Source organism: Lepus europaeus, chromosome 2 (assembly GCF_033115175.1).
Source record: "Lepus europaeus isolate LE1 chromosome 2, mLepTim1.pri, whole genome shotgun sequence".
Taxonomy (NCBI): domain Eukaryota; kingdom Metazoa; phylum Chordata; class Mammalia; order Lagomorpha; family Leporidae; genus Lepus; species Lepus europaeus.
Window position 1 is genome coordinate 95,903,960 of NC_084828.1, and position 19,124 is coordinate 95,923,083.

At 48.6% G+C, this 19,124-nt stretch overlaps 1 protein-coding gene across 9 annotated transcripts in view; it reads right to left on the bottom strand.

The window, feature by feature from the left end:
* Positions 1-19,124, bottom strand: part of DGKG (diacylglycerol kinase gamma) — a 214,507-nt gene that overhangs the window by 37,660 nt on the left and 157,723 nt on the right. For all 9 annotated transcript variants that reach the window (XM_062211092.1, XM_062211135.1, XM_062211144.1 and 6 more), the window contains one exon: positions 2,573-2,750. In XM_062211092.1, the coding sequence (XP_062067076.1) occupies positions 2,573-2,750 (178 nt within the window). The remainder of the gene's footprint in view (positions 1-2,572; positions 2,751-19,124) is intronic.

Genomic DNA, 19,124 nt, shown 5'->3' on the forward strand with positions numbered 1-19,124 from the left:
TTATTTACTTGAGAGGCAGAGAGATGGAGATAGAGGGTGAAAGACAGGCAGAGAATACCTGTCCACTAATTCATTCTCCAAATGTCTGCAATGGCCAATGCAGGGCCAGGTGAAAGCCAGGAGCCAGGAACTCAATCCAGGTCTTCAGCTACTCCCAAAGACCCAAATACTAGAGGCCTCCCTGCTGCCTTTCAGGAGCTGTATTGGCTGAAGATGGAACTGGGAGTGCAGCTGCTTTTGACCCCAAGCACTTCAATAGGGGATGAAAGCATCTTAACCAGCATCTCAACTGCTAGGCACAATGCCTACCCAGAGGTACTCTTCTTAATAACCTTGCCTTGGAATAGAACGACCTGATTGTCTAATAGATGGTTGTGAAACAAGCAAGCACCCTCTCCCTTTGAGGGCAGCCAAGTCGTATCTCCTGCTACTAGGATCACATCTGACCTTAGCACTTACAGCCTGGGACATCAGAAAGCACAGACCCCGATCTACAAAATGCTAGGCCTGGAAGAGACTGTGGGCACTCGTCTCTACCAGAGCTTCCCAAACCTGGCAGTGTATCAAATTCATTACAAATTTAGACTTCCAGGAACCAACTCAGAGATTGATTGGGTGGATCAGGACTGGGGTCCAGGAATCTTCATTTTCAACAAGCAAGCCCTGTTTAAGAACAGATTATGTGACTCAACCCTATTCATCTAGCTATCAAAGCTTTGACATTGAGAACCTGCTTACACAGCAAAGAAAACTGAGGTGCCAACAACCAGGCTGGTGGCTGCACTTGGAGCCTGGTTATCTGCCTGCTGGTGTAAGGTCTTTCTTTGCCAATGACCTTACACATGGCTCCTCTCCCCCCAGCTCACCAGCCCACTGAGAACCCACGAGGACCATTCAGTCCCCATTTGGCTCATTGGTGGGAATGGCTGGTAAGGGTTTGGGCTGAAGGTAGTTTGAAGGGCACTCTCAGAAGGCTGCATCCTGTATTCTGGTGGGTTAAAAGCAGAAGGCTCAGCTGATGGCCCTTACGGCACACTGCCCGTTGTTCCAGACAGACAGAACAGTTGGTTCATGGTGGAAGCAGCCGGCTGTGCTAGAGGAGCCAGGGTGGTGGGGGCAGACTGAGGGAAGGGGAGAGGAGGAGAGATGGAGTCTGAGTTGGAACCGAGGCCAGACCATGTGGGCCCTCTAGGCCGCATTAAGGCCTCTGGATTTTACTCTCAGCCACTGCGGGATTTTGAGCAGAGTGGCACAATCGGACATATTTTCACAGGGCGCTCTGACGCAGCGGTGAGCACAGACTGTACACGGCAGGCACAGAAGCAGGAATTTAATGCGGAGGATCTGCAGTACTCCAGGGGACAGAGGGAGCTGGCTTGGCTCAAGCTTGTGGGAGTGCAGGTGGTGAGAAGTGGCTGGATCCTGGATGATTTTAAAAGCAGAGCTGGGGCAGGTGTGGGGCCTAGTGAGATACCTGTGTCCCACAGCAGAGTGCCTGGGTTTGATGTCCAGCTCTGATCCCTGATTCCAACTTCCCTGGTTGGAATATGGACCCTGGAAGGGAGCTGTGACAGCTCAAGTGGTTGGATCCTTGCCACCCCCATGCGAGACCTGATTTTGGTTGCAGGCTTCTGGCTTCAGCCCAGCCCAGGCTCCGCCATGAGCACTTGGGGAATAAACCAGTAAATGGGTGCTATTTCTCTCTCTCTCTCTCTTGCTTTCTTTTCATAAGATAAATATTTTTTTTTAAAGTAGTGCTAAAAGATTTTCTGATGGACTAGATGTGAGATAGGCAATAAAAAGAGTCAAGGACGGTGCCAGGTGTTTAGACTGGAGTCTCCAGCAGTTGAGAGGGTGAAGCTTTGGAAGAGGGGCGGCAGGAGTTGTTTTGGACATGTTGAGTTTATGGTCTCTGTGGAACACACAAGGGCAAACGTGGCACAGGCTGCTGGACACTGGAGTCAGAGTGCAAGGGGAGGTGGCCCACAGGCTTTGCGGTACCATGCGCACACACGTGGTGTCTGAATAAAGCCTCAGCATGGATGGGGGCCTCCAGGTAGCGAGTACTGATGGAAGAGAAAAGGAATTGCACCTGGGGACCATGCAGCATCAAGAGGTCAGAGACAGAGGGAGCGACCAGTGAGGTAGGAAGACCAGGAGCAAATGGAGTCTTAGAAGCACAGTGGGAAAAACGTTTCCAGGGAGTGATCAGCTGGCTCCAATGCCCCAGACAGGTTAACTGAGATGAGGTTGAGAACAGACCATTGGATGTTGATGGAGGGAACAGTGACCTTGACAGGAGCAGCTTTTGCCTCCTAACCTCATGGACATCCACAGTTTGACTACTGACTGCCATTTTGGACTCCCTTACTGTAAATTTTATCTTCTCAATTGGATGGTAGAGTCTGCAACATCACTGATATTAAGTCAGCATATCCCCAGAGCAAAGGGTCCTGGGCGGGCTGCAGGGCCTTATGGAGCCTGCTATAGGCCCCGAAATGGTTTGCTAACAGTTCCCCTAAATGACTCTTCTCTGGGGGCACTGCCCGAGAGCAGCTGTCCTCATGCTTACCTTGGACACAGAATTTCAGTTCCTTGGGGTCAGTGATACCCTTCCTGCTTTCCCGGATCACAGCCCGGTTCTTCTTGGTTTCTCCCCAGAGATTGGTGCCTCCATACATGCTGGGAATGTTGAGAATGGCAATGCCTTCAAGGAAGATGTTGCTCAGGTCCACTCCAACCCCATCGCACTGAGGGACAGAGAAATGGCCATCTATTAGTATCCTCGATGTATTGCACCACAGTGGGTTGTGTGTGTGTGGGTGGAGGAGGAGGAACTCTCTTACTCTCTTAAAGGATTTGTCAAGGGGTGGGGGTTAGCCCAGCAGTTAAGATGCCACTCGGGATGCCTGCATCTCATATTGAAGGCCTGTATTCAAGTCCTGACTCCACTCCAAATTCCGGCTTCCTGCCAATGCACCCCTTGGGAAGCAGCAGGTGATGACTTGAGTACTGGAGTCCCTGCTGCTATGTGGGAGACCAGAATGAGTTCCCAGCTCCTACTTTCAGCTTGGCTCAGCTCTGGCCACTGTGGGCATTTGGGGAGTGAACCAGTAAATGAGAGATCGATCTCTCTCTAAATTCAAATAAATAAATTTTTTAAAAAATAAAGAAAAGGATGTGACAGGTCTCAGCTACCGCCCTGTCACAAGTTGATCCTTGCAGCAGAGTACCTCAGGCTTTAACTCTTTGGGATGGGGAGGCACAATCTTAGTCAGCTCTGAGGAAGCCAGCAAAAGGCTCCAGGGATCACGGATAAATCTAGAAATGCTTGATGGGCAGTTCCCAGGTCAATTGCCAAACTGTTCCCAAGGCCAACTTCATTATCATCAATTATGCCTCTGCTTAACCATGTGAAGATTTAGAGGGACAACGAATACAGAGCCTAACACATGGTGGACTCTTAACCAACGACAGCGAATTCTCATTCTCCCCCATCTTATTTTATCCCTCATGTGAGAGGTATCAGATTCCCATTTGGAAGGCATCCAGAGCTTGCTGTCTCCTGTATCTGTATTGTAAGTGCAGTGTTGGCACGTGTGCTTGCTGAAGTAGAGCTTCTTCATCCAACCTCCACCGCTAGCACCCCTACCAGGTACAAAAGGCCAGAGGCTTGAATCTGCGTGTCTCACATGGCCATACAGTCAGCCCGCTTGGGCACCATGCTCACGGACACAGCGAGAAACAGATTAGCTTTGTTCCTCAGGACTACAGGCGCCTTACTCCCTTTACAGAAGGGGAAAATACACCCGGAGAGATGAGCTAAGTTATCTAAGATTACACAGCTGAAAACAACAGGGCAGCATTTCAAACTTGGAAGATTTGTCTGCAAAGTCCATGCTGTTTATATAAGGGAAAAAGGCAAAAAAAATCAAACGTGTACAATAAAGCTCCTCTATCTTTGAGGTTACTGGCTGCTCTGGTTTGAATGTTCTCACCAAAATTCATGTTGAGGGGCTGGCATTGTGGTGTTAAGGTTAAACCTTGGCCTGCAGTGTCGGCATTCCATATGGGTGCTGGGTGGAGTACTGGCTACTACACTTCTGATGCAGCTCCCTACTAATGTGCCTGGAAACTACACTTCTGATGCAGCTCCCTACTAATGTGCCTGGAAAAGCAGTGGAAGATGACCCAAGGACTTGGGCCCCTGCACCCACGTGGGAGAAGCTCCTGAAGAAGCTCCTGGCTCCTGGCTTCAGCCTGGCCCAGCCCAGGGCTATTGTTACCATTTGGGGAGTGAACCAGTGGATTGAAGACCTCTCTCTCTACTCTGCCTTTCAAATAAATAAATAAATAAATCTTTAAAAAAAATTCATGTTGAGATTGAACTGCCATCTCAACACTAGTGAGAAGCGAGGGCTGTGGTTGGCGTGTGGTGCAGAGGCTAAGTCAATGGCTGGAATACTCAACATCCTATATTAGGGTACCTGGCTGGAGTCTCAGCGACTGCTCCAGCTTCCTGCCACGGCACAGCCTGGGAGGCAGCAGAGGATGGCTCCAGTACTTAGGGCTCTGCCACTCGTGGGAGACCTGGATTGAGTTCTGAGCTCCTGGGTGTTGTGGGCATCTGGGAGGGTGAACCAACTTGTGGCAGATCTCTCTCCTTCTGTCTCTCTGTTTCTCTGCCTTTCAAATTCAAAAGAAGCGAGGCCTTTGGAAGGTAATCAAGATTAGATCACCCAGGACTGCATTAGTGAATTTAGAAAAGGAGGGAGAGAGACCCCAGCAAACAGACTTCCTCTTCCACCCTGTGATGCCCTGACTGCCTGGGTGCTCATACAGTCCCCTGCATCAGCTGCAACTCCTCCACTCTGGAACTTTGGAACTGTGAGCTGATTAAACCTTGACAAATCACCTAGTTAGGGCAGCAGAGAGACAGACCAAGACACCTGTGAACCCAAACGTCCAGAGACTCCTCCATTGAGAAGGCTCAGAGACTGGGCTCTGTTGCTCCTCATACTCTCACCTCCTGATTCCCTTGAAGTTCTGAATGTCTGTTATCTTGGAACCTCCAGGGTTTATTTCCCGAACTTCAAAATGGAGCAGAGCGAGCTCCTCATTTCCTCACGTGGAAGTTCTGATCCCTTGAAAGAACTCTTTGTGTTGATTCAGACTCTGGTCTCTTGCCCCCTGCCTCCCATGTGTCCTTTTCTCCCTTCCGAAGCCAGACAGAAGGCCCCTCCCTTCTTCTCCATGGGGCCGGCCCTCCAGACGCAAGGGGACAACCACCATCGTCACTGGGCATGGGGTGAGCCTTGCTATCCGCCACATGGTTTATATATATCTCTTTCATTATCTCCATAATAATCTTCTCAGTCAGTTACTATGACTACACTACATTTGGGGAAACTGAGGCACAGGGGAGCATGAATAAGTTGCTCAAAGTCACCCAGCTTACAAACGGAAGGACACAAATTTCCAGGCCAGAGTCAGAGCCAACAACTTAACCGCTCCCATCGTTCTCCAACTCCCACACAGGTCTGGTTGTGCCTCCTCTGGCTTGGGGGCTGTCACTGCTCTGATCTTCTCCTATAGGACTTGGTTTTCAGACCTTTCCCCATCCCAGCTGCCCTGCTTGCACACAACCCAGCTTCTAACCCACCTACCTGGTAAGGCCCCCAGCAATGCAAACAGCACCAACAACAGGATTTGAAGGGGCAGGTGGCAAAGGCATGGGCACTTCCTGAGGCTGGGATTCTACGGCTCTCTCAGGCCCCAGAAATGAGCCAATGTGCAAAGCCCATGTAAGAGCTCAAATCGTTACCATTTTCACTCTCTTAATTGTTGCATATGATCAACATTGCACAGTATGCCCTCTTGTTGGCAGCGAGGTGATGGCGTCGCATCAGCTAGCATCACCCAGCCCTTCATCCCGTGATCCACTTCCTCAGCCATCTCTCCACTATCTGGAACTTGTGTGACTTTTAAAAAATAACTTAAGACTTTACATTTAGGCTAATTAATTTCATTTGACTTTCAGCCCAAGCCCCCGCTGGTCCATCCAGCTTAATTCAAATCTTCATTTTGGGACCCTTGACCACAGCTCTCAGAGTCTGGGGTAAGTCATTAATACACGTGCATATAGGCATAAACAGTGACCAAATCCTTGCCTTGGTCAGCTTACATACCAGGCATGCTGTGTGAACAGTACTTAAGGTGTAGCTGTTTTATTGGGACTGCATCTGCAGGATGGTCTTGATACCCCAGTCCACTTTTCATTACAAGGTGCAATCACTGAACTTGGAAATGAAAGGGATTTGAGAGAATATGCTCCATCTTTCGTGAGACCCAGTGACATTAACAAACATCCCTGTAGTCACCCAACTTATTAATGGTGGGTCTAGATTACTCTCCAGGTCTCCAGACTCCAGGTCTATGTTCTTGCCACTAAAACACAAGAAATCAAACAGAATTTTCCAAATGACCACCCTACAACCTAAAGGAATACAAAACTCATCAAAAAAGGAATAAAAGTCCCATATTAAGTCACTAATCACTGTGTGTAAAGGTCAAATACTTAGATAATAATCTATTCCAAAATCTTGCCAAGGATTAGAATAGTTTGGGGCCACTCTGTAGTTTCTGGAATACAGTTTTATCATTTTTGGAAAACTGGGAGATAACATATGTCTGTCTGCCTCCTCAGTGGATAGAACCGACTGTGTTGAAATGGGCCCTGAATGACATTTATAGGTTTGCCTGGAAACCTGAATTCAAATCTGTGTTTTCCAAGGCTAACTCACCACTGATTGACCTTGGGCTCTAGTGGTCCCATTCAGCACCTGCTGTTCCATTTTTGATTTAGGGCCATTCTCTCTGGAAAAGATGGAAATACTTCCAGAATGGCAATGTCCTATGGAGCTATGCTTTCCTTTTTTCTCCAAAAATTGTCTAATATCCTGCTTGGCCTCCAGTTTTCAGGCTTCCAGATGCTTTTGTCTGCTCACACCTGGTTGCATGCCCTGCCCTGCCTTTGCATGTTTGTTACAGTCCCTCCTAGCACGGCCTCAACCAGAGCTCCCTGCTGCTGTCACAGGGATCTCAAACAAAAAGCAAACTACTTTCCCTTTTCTTCTTTTTTTTTTTAGAGTTCAAGGATTTGGGGAGCTGCATGCCAGCAAATGGGACCACAATCAAGTAAACATTTCCCAATAGATAGGAACCCTTACATCAAAAGGAAATACAACTCAAAAGACACTGGCACATCCCATTCGGTCTCTAATAATTAGTCCAGTTCATCACACTGAGCAAATACGTCCCCTAGGACGTTCCCTTTCCTTCTTAGTGTGATGAATGTCTTGCTAGGAATGTATTTTGGGATGTCTTCCACCCTCGATCCTTCATACACATAATTAGCACTTACGCTGAAGCTCACTGTGCACATTTTTCTTTTCTCCAAGCTCTCTGGAATGAGCTTTCCTTAGCCCTGTGCCCATGCTTGAATTCTGTTACCTAAACTTCATAAATGAAGCGGTCACTTCCCCCTGGTTGTAGCCATTTTGACATCACCCTGAATGTATCCATTCTTGGTCAAAACATCCCCCTTCATTCTGAGACGCTATGAGCAGCTCCCATCTGCTGAGGGCTTCCTCAGGCACTTGACCTACATGATCTCCTGGGATCACCTCCAGGACAGGATGAGGGAGGCACCATCGCCACCCCCAGCTGACAGGTCTCACAGAGGTTAAGGTGCCTGCTCAGGGCTACCTAATTTGCCTCTCTCCAAGGTGGTGATGCAAAGCCAGGCAGTCAGATGCCAGATCCTACTCTGGAGATGAGTCAGTGAGGCAAATTGGGGTTTTTGCTGATACTAGACTTATAGCAAAATTAAACTTCCAGCTGTTGTTTGAAGAACTGAAGTCTCCCACCACTGCTCTGTCTTGTAGAGTACTCGGAGCAGTGTCTTGCTCATCAATAATGGATATTAGTATTATTTTATCTTACCTCTGTGCCAGGATTGTTTATATATACATATATGTAATCACTAGCACATATGCCACACTATTAGCACAGTCTTTGGCAGCCTCTTTGAGCTTTAATTTGTCATCTGTACAGTGGAGTTGGGGAGACAACACCTGCTTGGTCTCTGGAAGGCAGTGGGACTCCCTAACTGCACTGTTATTTCAGTTACTTCATCCCCTGTGCCATGAGGGGTCTTCCAGAATCACTATCCGCCTCTCCCTCCTCTCCAACACATACACACCCGCGACTTTTCTGGAAGCATTCTGATGGCCTCTTGGCCTAACCCATGCTGCTGAGAACCTTACCAGCCTATGCCTGCCACACATTCTCTGGACTCCTTTCCTTCGGACTCCTGGGCCCCTTGGGTTTTGGGAAAGGCTAGGGCTGGCATGCAGAGTGTAGGCCAATGGAGCCCAGCGTAGGCCCACATGGAACACCCATCCCGCCGCTCCTAGGTGACTTCCCAGCTAAATCCTTCAACAGTTCCATGGAGCCCCCTACCCCTGCTCGGACCTGCAGCGTCCCAGGGGAGGGCAGGGGTCTCCAACCTAGGGTGGGGGTCGGAACCCAGGTAATTACAGGCCCTTGTGGGAGCCGAGACGGAGAGCTCTAGTCCCGAGAAGCCAGTACGAACATGCCTGAAACTGTGGTCCAGGTGTGCTTCTGACGTGGGGTCGCCAGGGCCACGGGCGGCGCTGCGGACACAGGGCAGGGGCCTGCGCCTGCCCCACGGATGCTGCTGGGATGCACCTGACCGCACCCGGCAGCCAGCGGCCCCAGCGTTCAACCTGGGCCCCCCGCGACAACAGGACCGCCCTTCTGGTGTCTTTCTGTGCTGGGTTGATGGAGGCGCCGGCGCCTGCGTGGGGACCCGGAGTCAAGGCGTACCTAGGTGCCGAGGAACGCCCCCAGACTTCGGGCTCGTACCCCCACTCCGCCCCGCCAGGAGGGCTTGGATCCCTCCAATCTCACACCTCCGGGCAGGGTCGGCACCCTTGAGTTCCCAGTGCTCCTCGGTGGCCTGGAGGCGGGCCGGGCCACCTCTGTTTTGGCCCTCTCGGATCTATTCTGAAGGTCCCCAGAGGAGATCCCACAACTTATCTGATGGCCTGTTTCCGTTGTTAAGAACTAGGAAAGTCTCCCTTCCTCTAACCTTGATTCACCACGCCAGGACTAGGCGATTCCACGTGGCTGCGCCGCGGGACTGCGTATGCTTGCGAGGTGACCCCTCCCCAGGCTGGTCGGAGCTGCAACCCAGCTCCACTGCCCTGGAGGCGCTTGTCCCCTTTCAGCTTGGAACTATCTCTTGGGGCTCCTTCCTCTGCGTCCTCCTGACTGGTCCCTCCCATCTTCCATGGCTCCTACTTGGTCTGTTTTTTTTTTTTTTTAATCTTTTCATTATGGGTATTTCCAAACATTTAGGAACGCAGAATAATAAACCCCATCATCCCCCAAAACCCAGTTTCAGCAATTAGGAACTCACAGCCAATCTTATTCTATCTCCACCCCAGTTCACTTTCCCACCTCCAAACCCAACTATTAGCAAATGATGGTCTATCATTGTACCCAAAAATACTTGTGTATGTACTATTTAGGGATAAACACTTTATAAAAAAATTATCCTATTACTATATTAGCACTCTTACAAAATAATAATCCCTTAATAACAATAAACATCAGGAAATTGTTCAAGTTTCCTCATAGTCTCACTTTTTTATAACTGGCTTGTCTTAAAGATCTACACATTGCTTTGGGTTGATCTATCTCTTAAATTTCTTCTGATCTACACATTCCCTGTACCTTTTTCCTCCCCTGTTGTTCATTTAGTGAAGAAAGATCATTTGCTTTGTGGAGCTGCACTTCCCAAACGTTAATGTGCACACAGATCACGGCAGGGTCTCATCCAAATGCAGATTCTGCTTCAGGGAGGTGTGGAGTGGGGCCCGAGACTCTGCATTTCCAGCACGCTCCTGGCAGGTCCAGGGACCACACTGTGAGGAGTAAGGCTGCAACGTTTCCCAGATTCTGGGTTTTGTCGACTGCGTATGACTCTGAGGTGTCTTTTTTTTTTTTTTTTTTTTTAACATATCCTCAGTTGATCTGCATTTTCAATACCAGACTCAAGGTTGACTCTTTGGCAAGAATACTTCATTTTGAGTCTGTGTACTTCCCACTGCTTCTCACAGGAGGCAGCTAATTTAACTTTTTCCATGGGATTTTCAGATTGGCCCTTGGGTTTAGCCTTCAATGATGTCTTGTCATCAGCCAATGACGATCCTGCCTAGAACCGTTATTATAGTCACTTCACGGTGATTCCCCCTTGGGAACGCCTGGCAGTCTCCCCACACCTTTCTTCCAAATCTCTACAGATGCTGTTTCCCCCATGAAGTCTTCCTTGTCCACGCTCCGAAAGCGATCTCGCTCTCTCCTGCCCACCAGTACTTTCGTGGAGACAAAGACATAAGGGTCTTGAGAGGTCATCCAGTTCAATTCCCTCTTTTTATAGATGAGAAAGCTGAGACAAGCGCTCGAGGGAATGGCCCAGTGTCACATGGCTAATTAGAGTCAGCTGATTTAAAATTAGACCTGTGGTCATTTGGACTGACAATCAAGAAGTCACGAGTGACTTTATAAAGAGGAATTTGGGCTGCTGGATGAGGGCCAAAGCACAGAGTCTTAGAATGAGGAATCCAGATGGAACGCTGGCGACCAGGCCTCATCGCCAAAATGAGAGTGATGAGGGCTGAGGCTGTAGGTGAGTTCCAGGTTATACAGCCCTCTCCTGGAAGAGCCGGGCCTTACCCAGGGACTCCACTGGGAGTGGGGGTGGGGTGGTGGGAACAGAGTCAGAGTAGCCTGTGCTTTGGTGGTACATGGGACTGGAGAAGGAAGGGTGATACAATTACAGATAAGGTTTTTCATGAACGAGGCAGAAAGATCCTTAGTTACACCTGGTGGATGAATGAATGCACAGAGGAAACTGCGGATCCCTGGGATGGGAAGTAGAGGGGAGTGGAAGAGAAGATACCAAAGAGTGGTGGCACATTGGTCTGGGGGTGATCGTAGGGTCCTTTCCTTTCCCAGCGAGTGAGAGAACTGGGCGAGGGGGAAGCTCTTTTGAAGACGGAAGTAGGAAGATGCTGGGGCATGTCTAGAGAAGATGCTATTTCAGTCACAGTAAGGAGGCAGAGAGAGGCCTGAAGACAACACTCTCACCCTTGAGAACAAGGTTCTGAGGATTTGCAGGGGGATGGGCAGGACCCAACGGTGGCTTCTCTCGGTGGCTGGGCTCTGTGTCTGAACCTCAGATAGATGATGAAGGGCAGCATGGAGTTGGGTGGCGGACCCACCCCTGACCCAAAGCCCTCTACCTGCCTCTTTTGTTTGAAGGAGCAGGATGCTGGTGGGCATCAGGCAGAGAAAGCACCAAGAAACTATGTTGAGCTGTGCCCGGGTGCTGGAGGGCCCAGGATAGGATGGGGCAGAGGTGCTCATTTATAGAGGGCGATTTCTGCCATGGAAAGAGGGTGAGAGATTCTCTCTGGGATTTAAGTTAGACTGTGGGGCAGGCTGGACACCTTAGCATCCTCATTGGGTTGGGCAAGAGGAAGCTAAGGAAGAGGGTCGGTTGGGTGCTAGTAAACGCCAGTTACAGGAGCCTGCACTGCTCTGGGCAGAGACCCCAGAGTTGAGGCCCACTCACTTCTGTCTCTGCCACAGAAACTACCTAAATTGCCCATCAGCTCTTCCATGGCTGTTAAAATCCTATCCTTCTAGCTCAAAAACTGTCTCTTCTTTGAGGCTTCTTCCAATGCACCAGCTAGAGAGTGACCTTCCTCGCCTCTGCACTGCCACGGCTTGGTTCTCCCCACTTACGTGGAGTGTACTTTCTGCCATGTGCCATGCTTGTCTGCCCATTTCCCCAGTGGAACACGGGGAACATCTTATACAGCCTTTTGTTCTCTTGAGTTCCAGGAATGTCTTACCTATATCAGGTATCCAGTATAACCACTGGTTAATTTTAAAAAAGAATGTGGAGAAATCCTAAAATGAAAGCCAAACTGTTTGTTGAAGAAACCTGATAAGTCTCCTTCTTTCTAGATGAATTCTCCCAATCTTTCTGGGTGAACATCATGATCAAATAAATTGGATCAAATAAATTGTTCAGGGTCAGGAGAGATACGAGAGCCTGGTCCAAGTCTGCATGAAGTGGTCCTCCGTCCCAGCTAAAGGAAATCCACACCCAGACACATGATCCCAAGGACAGGGTACACAAGGCATGAGGGGTCATTTCAGAGAGGCACTCAGAGACAGAAGACAGGGGTGAGAATTTGGCTTGGAAACCGGGATGCCCAGTATCTATCATCAGTGCCTTGGATAGATACCCAGCTCCAATCCTGACTCTGATTTCCTACTAACTCAGCCTCTGGGAGGCAGCAATGATGACCCAAGTGATTGGGCTCCTGCCACTTACATGGGAAACCTTGGATTGAATTCCTAGTTCCTGGCTTCCATTGCACTTTGTCTCTCAAATAAATAAATAAATAAAAAATTAAAAGACAAAATACCATAGTACTAAAAAAATAAATTAACCAAAGAATTCCCTTAGAGAGAAAGAGAGAGAGGGAGAACAACATTTGTCCAACAAGGATGATGAGAATCTACTTATTCTGTGTTGGACCCTGGGAGTGGAGCAGAAATAGGACACAGTCTCTGTCCTCAGTGTACAAAGAGGGTCAATGCCAGAGGCAGTAGATGCTCAACGGTAGACTCTCCAGGAACGAAAACAACTCTGATTGTTCTGTTCCATGGTGTAAATCCTCCCATGATTGCCAATTGGAAGCTACTGACATGGCATCCCTGAAAACACAGTTGGCAAGAGCTACACCCACAAGCAAGTTGGTGCTTGCACCCCATTGGCTCGAGGCAACAGGACAGAAAAGGAAGTCAATTTCTTCGTATCTGCAGGGTCATATCTATGGCCAGCATGGGAAAGTTTATTGGGGGTGAAAGAAAAACAGCTAGGGCAAACAATGCTATCTGTTTTCTCTAGAGAAGAACTGGAGAGAATGCTTTTAGTGTTAATAATGGGATCCGTGTCGTGAGGGAAGAAAAGGCAACAACACAGTGAGCGGTGCCGATGAGTGATGATGGCATTGTTGGAAAACAGAGCAGGTCTATCTGCATCCAAAAACTTCCCTGCAGTGTGGGTAAATCTTACAGCACCGTGGGTTCTCCTGTATCCACAGAGGCTGGCTTACATCATTTCAGAAGCTTACGTGTACTGTGGGCAGTCAGATAATACTATTAACATATACATCATATCATATGATAGTAACATGGAATCTGCTGATTAACTCAGGTCTAATTCTTACAACCTGCAGTGTCAGTACTTGTGTCCTCATCGTTACAGATGAGGAAACACTGACTCAGTGGTGTTAAGGAAGGTTGTTCTCTTCCACATCTATCAAGGTCCATGGTAGTCTTCATGAACTGTAGGCTTCCTGCATGGAATGCAAACAAGAAGATCATGGAACTAGTCCAGCTTAGAGAACATGTGCCTGGCACCTGCTCATCCTGCACTTCGTTACCTAAAATGTCATGTTTGGAGTCTTCTCTGCACAAAAGCATTGAGTTTCTATTTTAGGGAGGACACTGAAAGAAAACTGTAGTCTACGGAGAGAACAGTGGTCAGGGTAGTTATGGGAGTTCATCTAAGGAGCTGTGGCTGTGTTGCTTGGTGAAGATGAATGGGAGACGATGTGGAAGACATATGTTGAGCCGTACCAAGGGCAGTCAGGAGGAGTGAGGAGGCATGTCCCACGCGCCCCCAGAGGCTGAAAACAGGCCTGGCGGATGGGGAAACCAGTTCTGCATCCCATAAACACTTATTGTGCACTCATTTTGTTCCAAGCATTGTGTTAAGTGCTGACTAGGGGAGCAGATGGTGAGGACTGGGGCACACATTTCTTGTTCAACATCAGGAGGAACTTTCTGAAAGTCACAGCTGTCTGGCAATGGACCAGACTGCTGGAAAGGCCGTACTCTTTCTATCCTTGGAGTATTCACTCGGCTGGGTGCCCGCTTATCAGAGTGTGCAGGAAGGAATTTTTGTTGAGTGGTAAGTGGGACTTAAATCCCTTTCCAGTTCAGACTCTGTGTTCCGAACTTGCTTTGGCATACGAGAGTGCACCGTGTTGAAAAGGTGTCACCAGCCACCTCCTTCCACCCAGCCTTGTCCACCTGGCTGCGTGTTCAGGGTTCTCTGACAGTGAGTCGTGGTGGGCCAGTTAGACTGGAAAGCGGCTGCCATCTGTGACAGGGATGACGGAGTTCTGGCGGGTTTGTGTGGGCTCCAGGAATGCGGCATTGAAGCCATGTACACACAACCTGCTTAAGAACATCCCATGGGCAGAAAATGTTTTCTTCCTCTCTAGCCCTCCTCTGTTGCTGTGCCAGGCGGGCACAATGGTGCCTTTGAGAGGGGCAGCTGGAAGGGGGTGTTGGCAGGGAGGCTGGAAGTAGAACATTGCAGCTGGGGGTGGGGGGGGCCCAAATTCATTTCCAGGAGTGAGCCTGCACTGGGTGCCAATTTCCAAAACAACAGTGCTGCTTCTCAGAGCTCACGGTGGTGGGTTGCCTCAGAGCTGGACAGAGGGCAAAGCTGCTTCCTCTCTGCTCCTCCACCCTGCCTGTGTTTAAAAACAGCCTGGTGTGTTAAGGCGTTCTTGCTCTGGGTGCAGATGAACACGCTTTGCTGTCTGGAGCAGAGACCAACCTGGGGTGGATGTGGCTTTCAGAGCAGCTCTGGTGGACATAGGGACTGGCAGGGCTCAGGGGGTAGGTGGGCTTCTTCACTACGGGAGAATGGAGACCCCATCTTCTGCCCTGCAGGGTCACCTCCTCTAACTCCACAGCTGCCCGGCACCTTCATTGCCATATGGGCTCTGCCCACTCACTGTCTTAACTCTGTTCGCTGGGAAAGAGGTGGGAGAACCCTGGCATTTCCTGTCCTGGTTCACAGTTGTCCCAGACCCTCAGCTCCTTTCAAAAGATCCCAGCAATAGCTCAGAGATGGGCGTGGGAGGCCCTCCCACTCAACGCACGGTGAGGAGAAGGCCTCAGTGCCCAGCTGCAAGCTTTGCCATGGTCCTCTTTGTGCTACAAATTGAGTGGGGGTTGATTCCTTTTATTTTTGAGGCTTCCAGCAAAAAAGATGTGACTTGATGTTGGCCAAGTGATCATTTCTATTAATGTCCACACTAACTATGGGATTATCATAGACTTGGGTTCAATTTTGCAGTCAAAGCATAGCCACCAAAGAATTACCTTTTTTCAGGTACTGCTGTAAGCCTGGGGACACAGAAGGGAACCCAGTAAATCCTTCCTTCAGAAAGCTGACTGCCTGATAGATGTGCCAGGAACTGAATGGGAGAGGCTCATTATCAACTCATTTCCCACGTGATCGAAGGAAAACAGAAGTGTAATGCAGAAGCCACCTCCTGCTGGGGGTGCTTTGGCATTGTGGGGCACATGTGGGCCTGCGGTCACAGATCTAGGATGAAATTCTTGTGAGCTTGAACTTCTTATGTATCTTTATGAGACAGTCTTCTTGTATAAATAATGGGAGGGGCTAATGCCATGGCATAGTAGGTTAATCCTCCACCCACGGCCCGGCATCCCATATGGGTGCCAGTTCTAGTCCCGGCTGCTCCTCTTCCAATCCAGTTCTCTGCTCTGGCCTGGGAAAGCAGAAGATGACCCAAGTCCTTGGGCCCCTGCACCCGCATCAGAGACCAGGAAGAAGTTCCTGGCTCCTGGATTCGGATAGGCGCAACTCTGGTCATTGCGGCCAGTTAGGGAGTGAACCAATGGAAGGAAGACCTTTCTGTCTCCTCCTCTCACTGTCTGTAACTCTAACTCTCAAATAAATAAATAAAATCTTTAAAAAAATAAATAATGGGAATAATGCATGCCCTACAGACTTGTTACAAGGATTAAATAAGACGATGTTCAAAAACACCAGGACAGAGCTTGCCATAGTATAGTGCTCAGTGAGTGGCTGCTATTGCCATGAATTTGTTGATCCTAAGAAGCTTGAGCTATAACATGAATGTGTGCACAGTGGTACTTACCCAGTCCCTTAGATTTGATGCTTCTCCCTCAACAGTCAGTCCATTTACTACCTTAATTCTTTCCTATTAAAGACTCGGATCAGCATGTGTATGATCCACAGACTGAGCCAGAAAAGCTAAGACTTATCCACTATAATATATATATATATATATCTTATATATATAGATGTATCTATATATATCTTACATATATATATCATATATATCTTGTATAATAACATACAGATCTATACATAGATTCTGTGTTTCATAGCCCGATTGTAGGGGAAGAGGAAGACTGCAGTGTTCCTCTTCCCCGACTTTGCCAAATCTCCTGTTGATGATGAAAGATCATGAATTCTTTTAAGAACTCTAAAAGCCTAAGAGAAATGAAAAACTTCCCGTTGATGGGGCCTCACCATTCATTATGACTTAAAAGATGCATTTGTTTGGCAAATACCACTTGGCAAAAGTTACTCTTTTACCAAGGGTCCGTGGTGGTAGAAAGGTTCAGGTCTCTGGGGCAGAGGTTAACTGAGAGGATCTGCGGGAGAGCTCCTAACCCAGCTGGGCTGGGTCCCGTAACCCCCACCTCTGACTTCTGCCATTTCCTTGGCCAGGTCCACCTAATACATTGCCAATCACCCGGCTGCTGTGTGACAGCGGAACCATGAGAGTTAATCTTTAAAAGTTATTCCCAAGTCCCTAGAAGACACGCCATATGTACAGCCAGGAGTCTGAAGACAAAGGGAAATCAAAGCAATTCTCCGAGAACAATGGGACTGGAAGAGGACAGGAACATGAAAGCACACGGACTGACGCGAACTCCAGGCTGCTCATTTGTAAGAAGTAAAACAGAGGGTCACTTAAGACAGAGAAAAAACTGTGTCAGAAATGCAGACAGACAATGGGATTTTATCAGGCAGAAAGAGTTTCTCCTTAGTAAGCGGAATGATTCTAAGCATCTGGGATGGAGACTTGTGGTCAGTGCACGGGTGAAGGGAGGCAGAGGGCTGGGAACAGTGCAGCTGCATTAGAAAGTGGAGAAAGGTTTCCCAAAGCCAAAGGCTCAGCGAGGCCCTCCGGAAGCCTGACGTTGAAGAAACAAGGGCTGACAGTATGGGACTGAAATGAGGCCTACGCTGCCAGAGCGGCTGGGGAGATGGTGGAGTTACTTTTTGGCCTCTCTCTCTATAAAATGTTCAACCTGAATTGTAATCAAGAAAGGAGGTTAGGAGGGAGCAGGAAGAAACTGAGGCAGAGGCATCAGTGGATGAGAACCAGTAGATGGGCAGGTAGTAGACATCACAGTGACAAGAGCTGCCCTGGATGGTCGCACCACGAGGACCACCCTGGAATAGGGGAGTCCCCGGGCTTGACTGAGGAAGGCAGTAGTCCAGATAGAGGGTCTTGCTCTATGGAGTGTTCTAACCTAACTCTAGGATTTGATGTCTAATTAGGACGCCACTTTTATTTTCCAAGAGTTGAAAATCTCTGCTAATGCTCTTCTCTGATTTCCTTTCCTCTTGAGTATGTTCAATTTCACCCAGTGCAGCTGGGTGGATGGGCCGAGTGTGTGGCCAGGTCTCACCTTCTCTACTCCAAGCTCTGAAGGTCTTTTCTTGACCAAGCTGGGAAGAAGGTTCAAATTATGCCGGAAGACAGCAAGACTTGGACATCCCTTCTTTCTAAGAGTGTGCAACACTGCAGGTGCATGCCCTGCCAGAATAAGAGAATGCTCCCAGCCAGGTTGGAAAGACATGGGTTCTCTTCTGTCACAGACTGGCTGGGTTAACCTGATCAAGATGCTTAACCTGGCCTTGAGTTCTCTCTTTTGACAAGTAATGGGGGCTGGTGCTATGGAGTAGCAGGTAAAGGTGCCACCTGCAGTGCTGGCATCGCATATGGGCGCCAGTTCCAGTGGCTGCTCCACTTCTGATCCAGCTCTTTGCTATGGCCTGAGAAAGCAGTAGAATGTGGTCCAAGTGTTTGGGCCTGAGCATGGAGCTGCAGTGAAACATTTTTTTGTTACAACAAAATGGAACCAACACCGCTGACGGTGTTGTTCTAATGCTTTAAAAAGACAATGTGAGTGAATGCACTGCATCCCACTGAATTGTACACTTTAAGCTCGTTCACTTTATACCATGTAAATTCCACCTCTATTTTTACAATTTTTATTTTAAAGGGGATTGTGCTAGCGACATTTAGACAATATCATGATATACAGGTCCTGCCTATGAGAATCCTAAATTCTAAAACTAACACTTAGCACACCCGTGAGTGTAAAGAAGCTTCATAAATTATGAGGCTGATTCCTCTAAGACTGGGCAGATACCTTTAGCTACTCCAATCCAAAACAGTGCCATTAGTTTTCTTTTCCTTTTTTTTTTTTTTTTTTTTGAGTGGCTTTCAGATTTGGACTCACAGATCCCCATACCCAGGGTCACGTTAGTGCAGCTGAATGGTCCTCTCTTATAAACATTGTGCTATGGCTTGGTTGTGCACTGTGGCATAGCGGATAAAGCCGTAGCCTGTGAGGCCGGTATCCCACATGGGCACAGATTCTAGTCCCGGCTGCTCCACTTCTGACCCAGCTCCCTGCTAAAAGCCTGGGAAAAGCAATGGAAGACGGCCCAAGTGCTTGGGCCTCTGCACCCTTGTGGGAGACCTGGATGAAGCCCCTGGATCCTGACTTCTGACTGCCTCAGCCTCGGATATTGAGGCCATTTGGGGAGTGAACCAGTGGATGGAAGATCTCTCCCTATCTCTCCCCCTCTCTCTGGTTTTCAAATAAATAAGTCTTTAAAAAAAGAGAAACAAAACAGAGAGACCAGAAGAGATACAAGCACGTGTTCCATGTCTTTTGCCACATGACAGCCTGAGCTGCCAGGGGTATCAAGAAGGCCATCATCAGGTGTGGTCCCTCGACCTTGCACCTCCAGAACCTTAGGCCAAAATAAACCTCCTTCCTTGATAACTCACCCA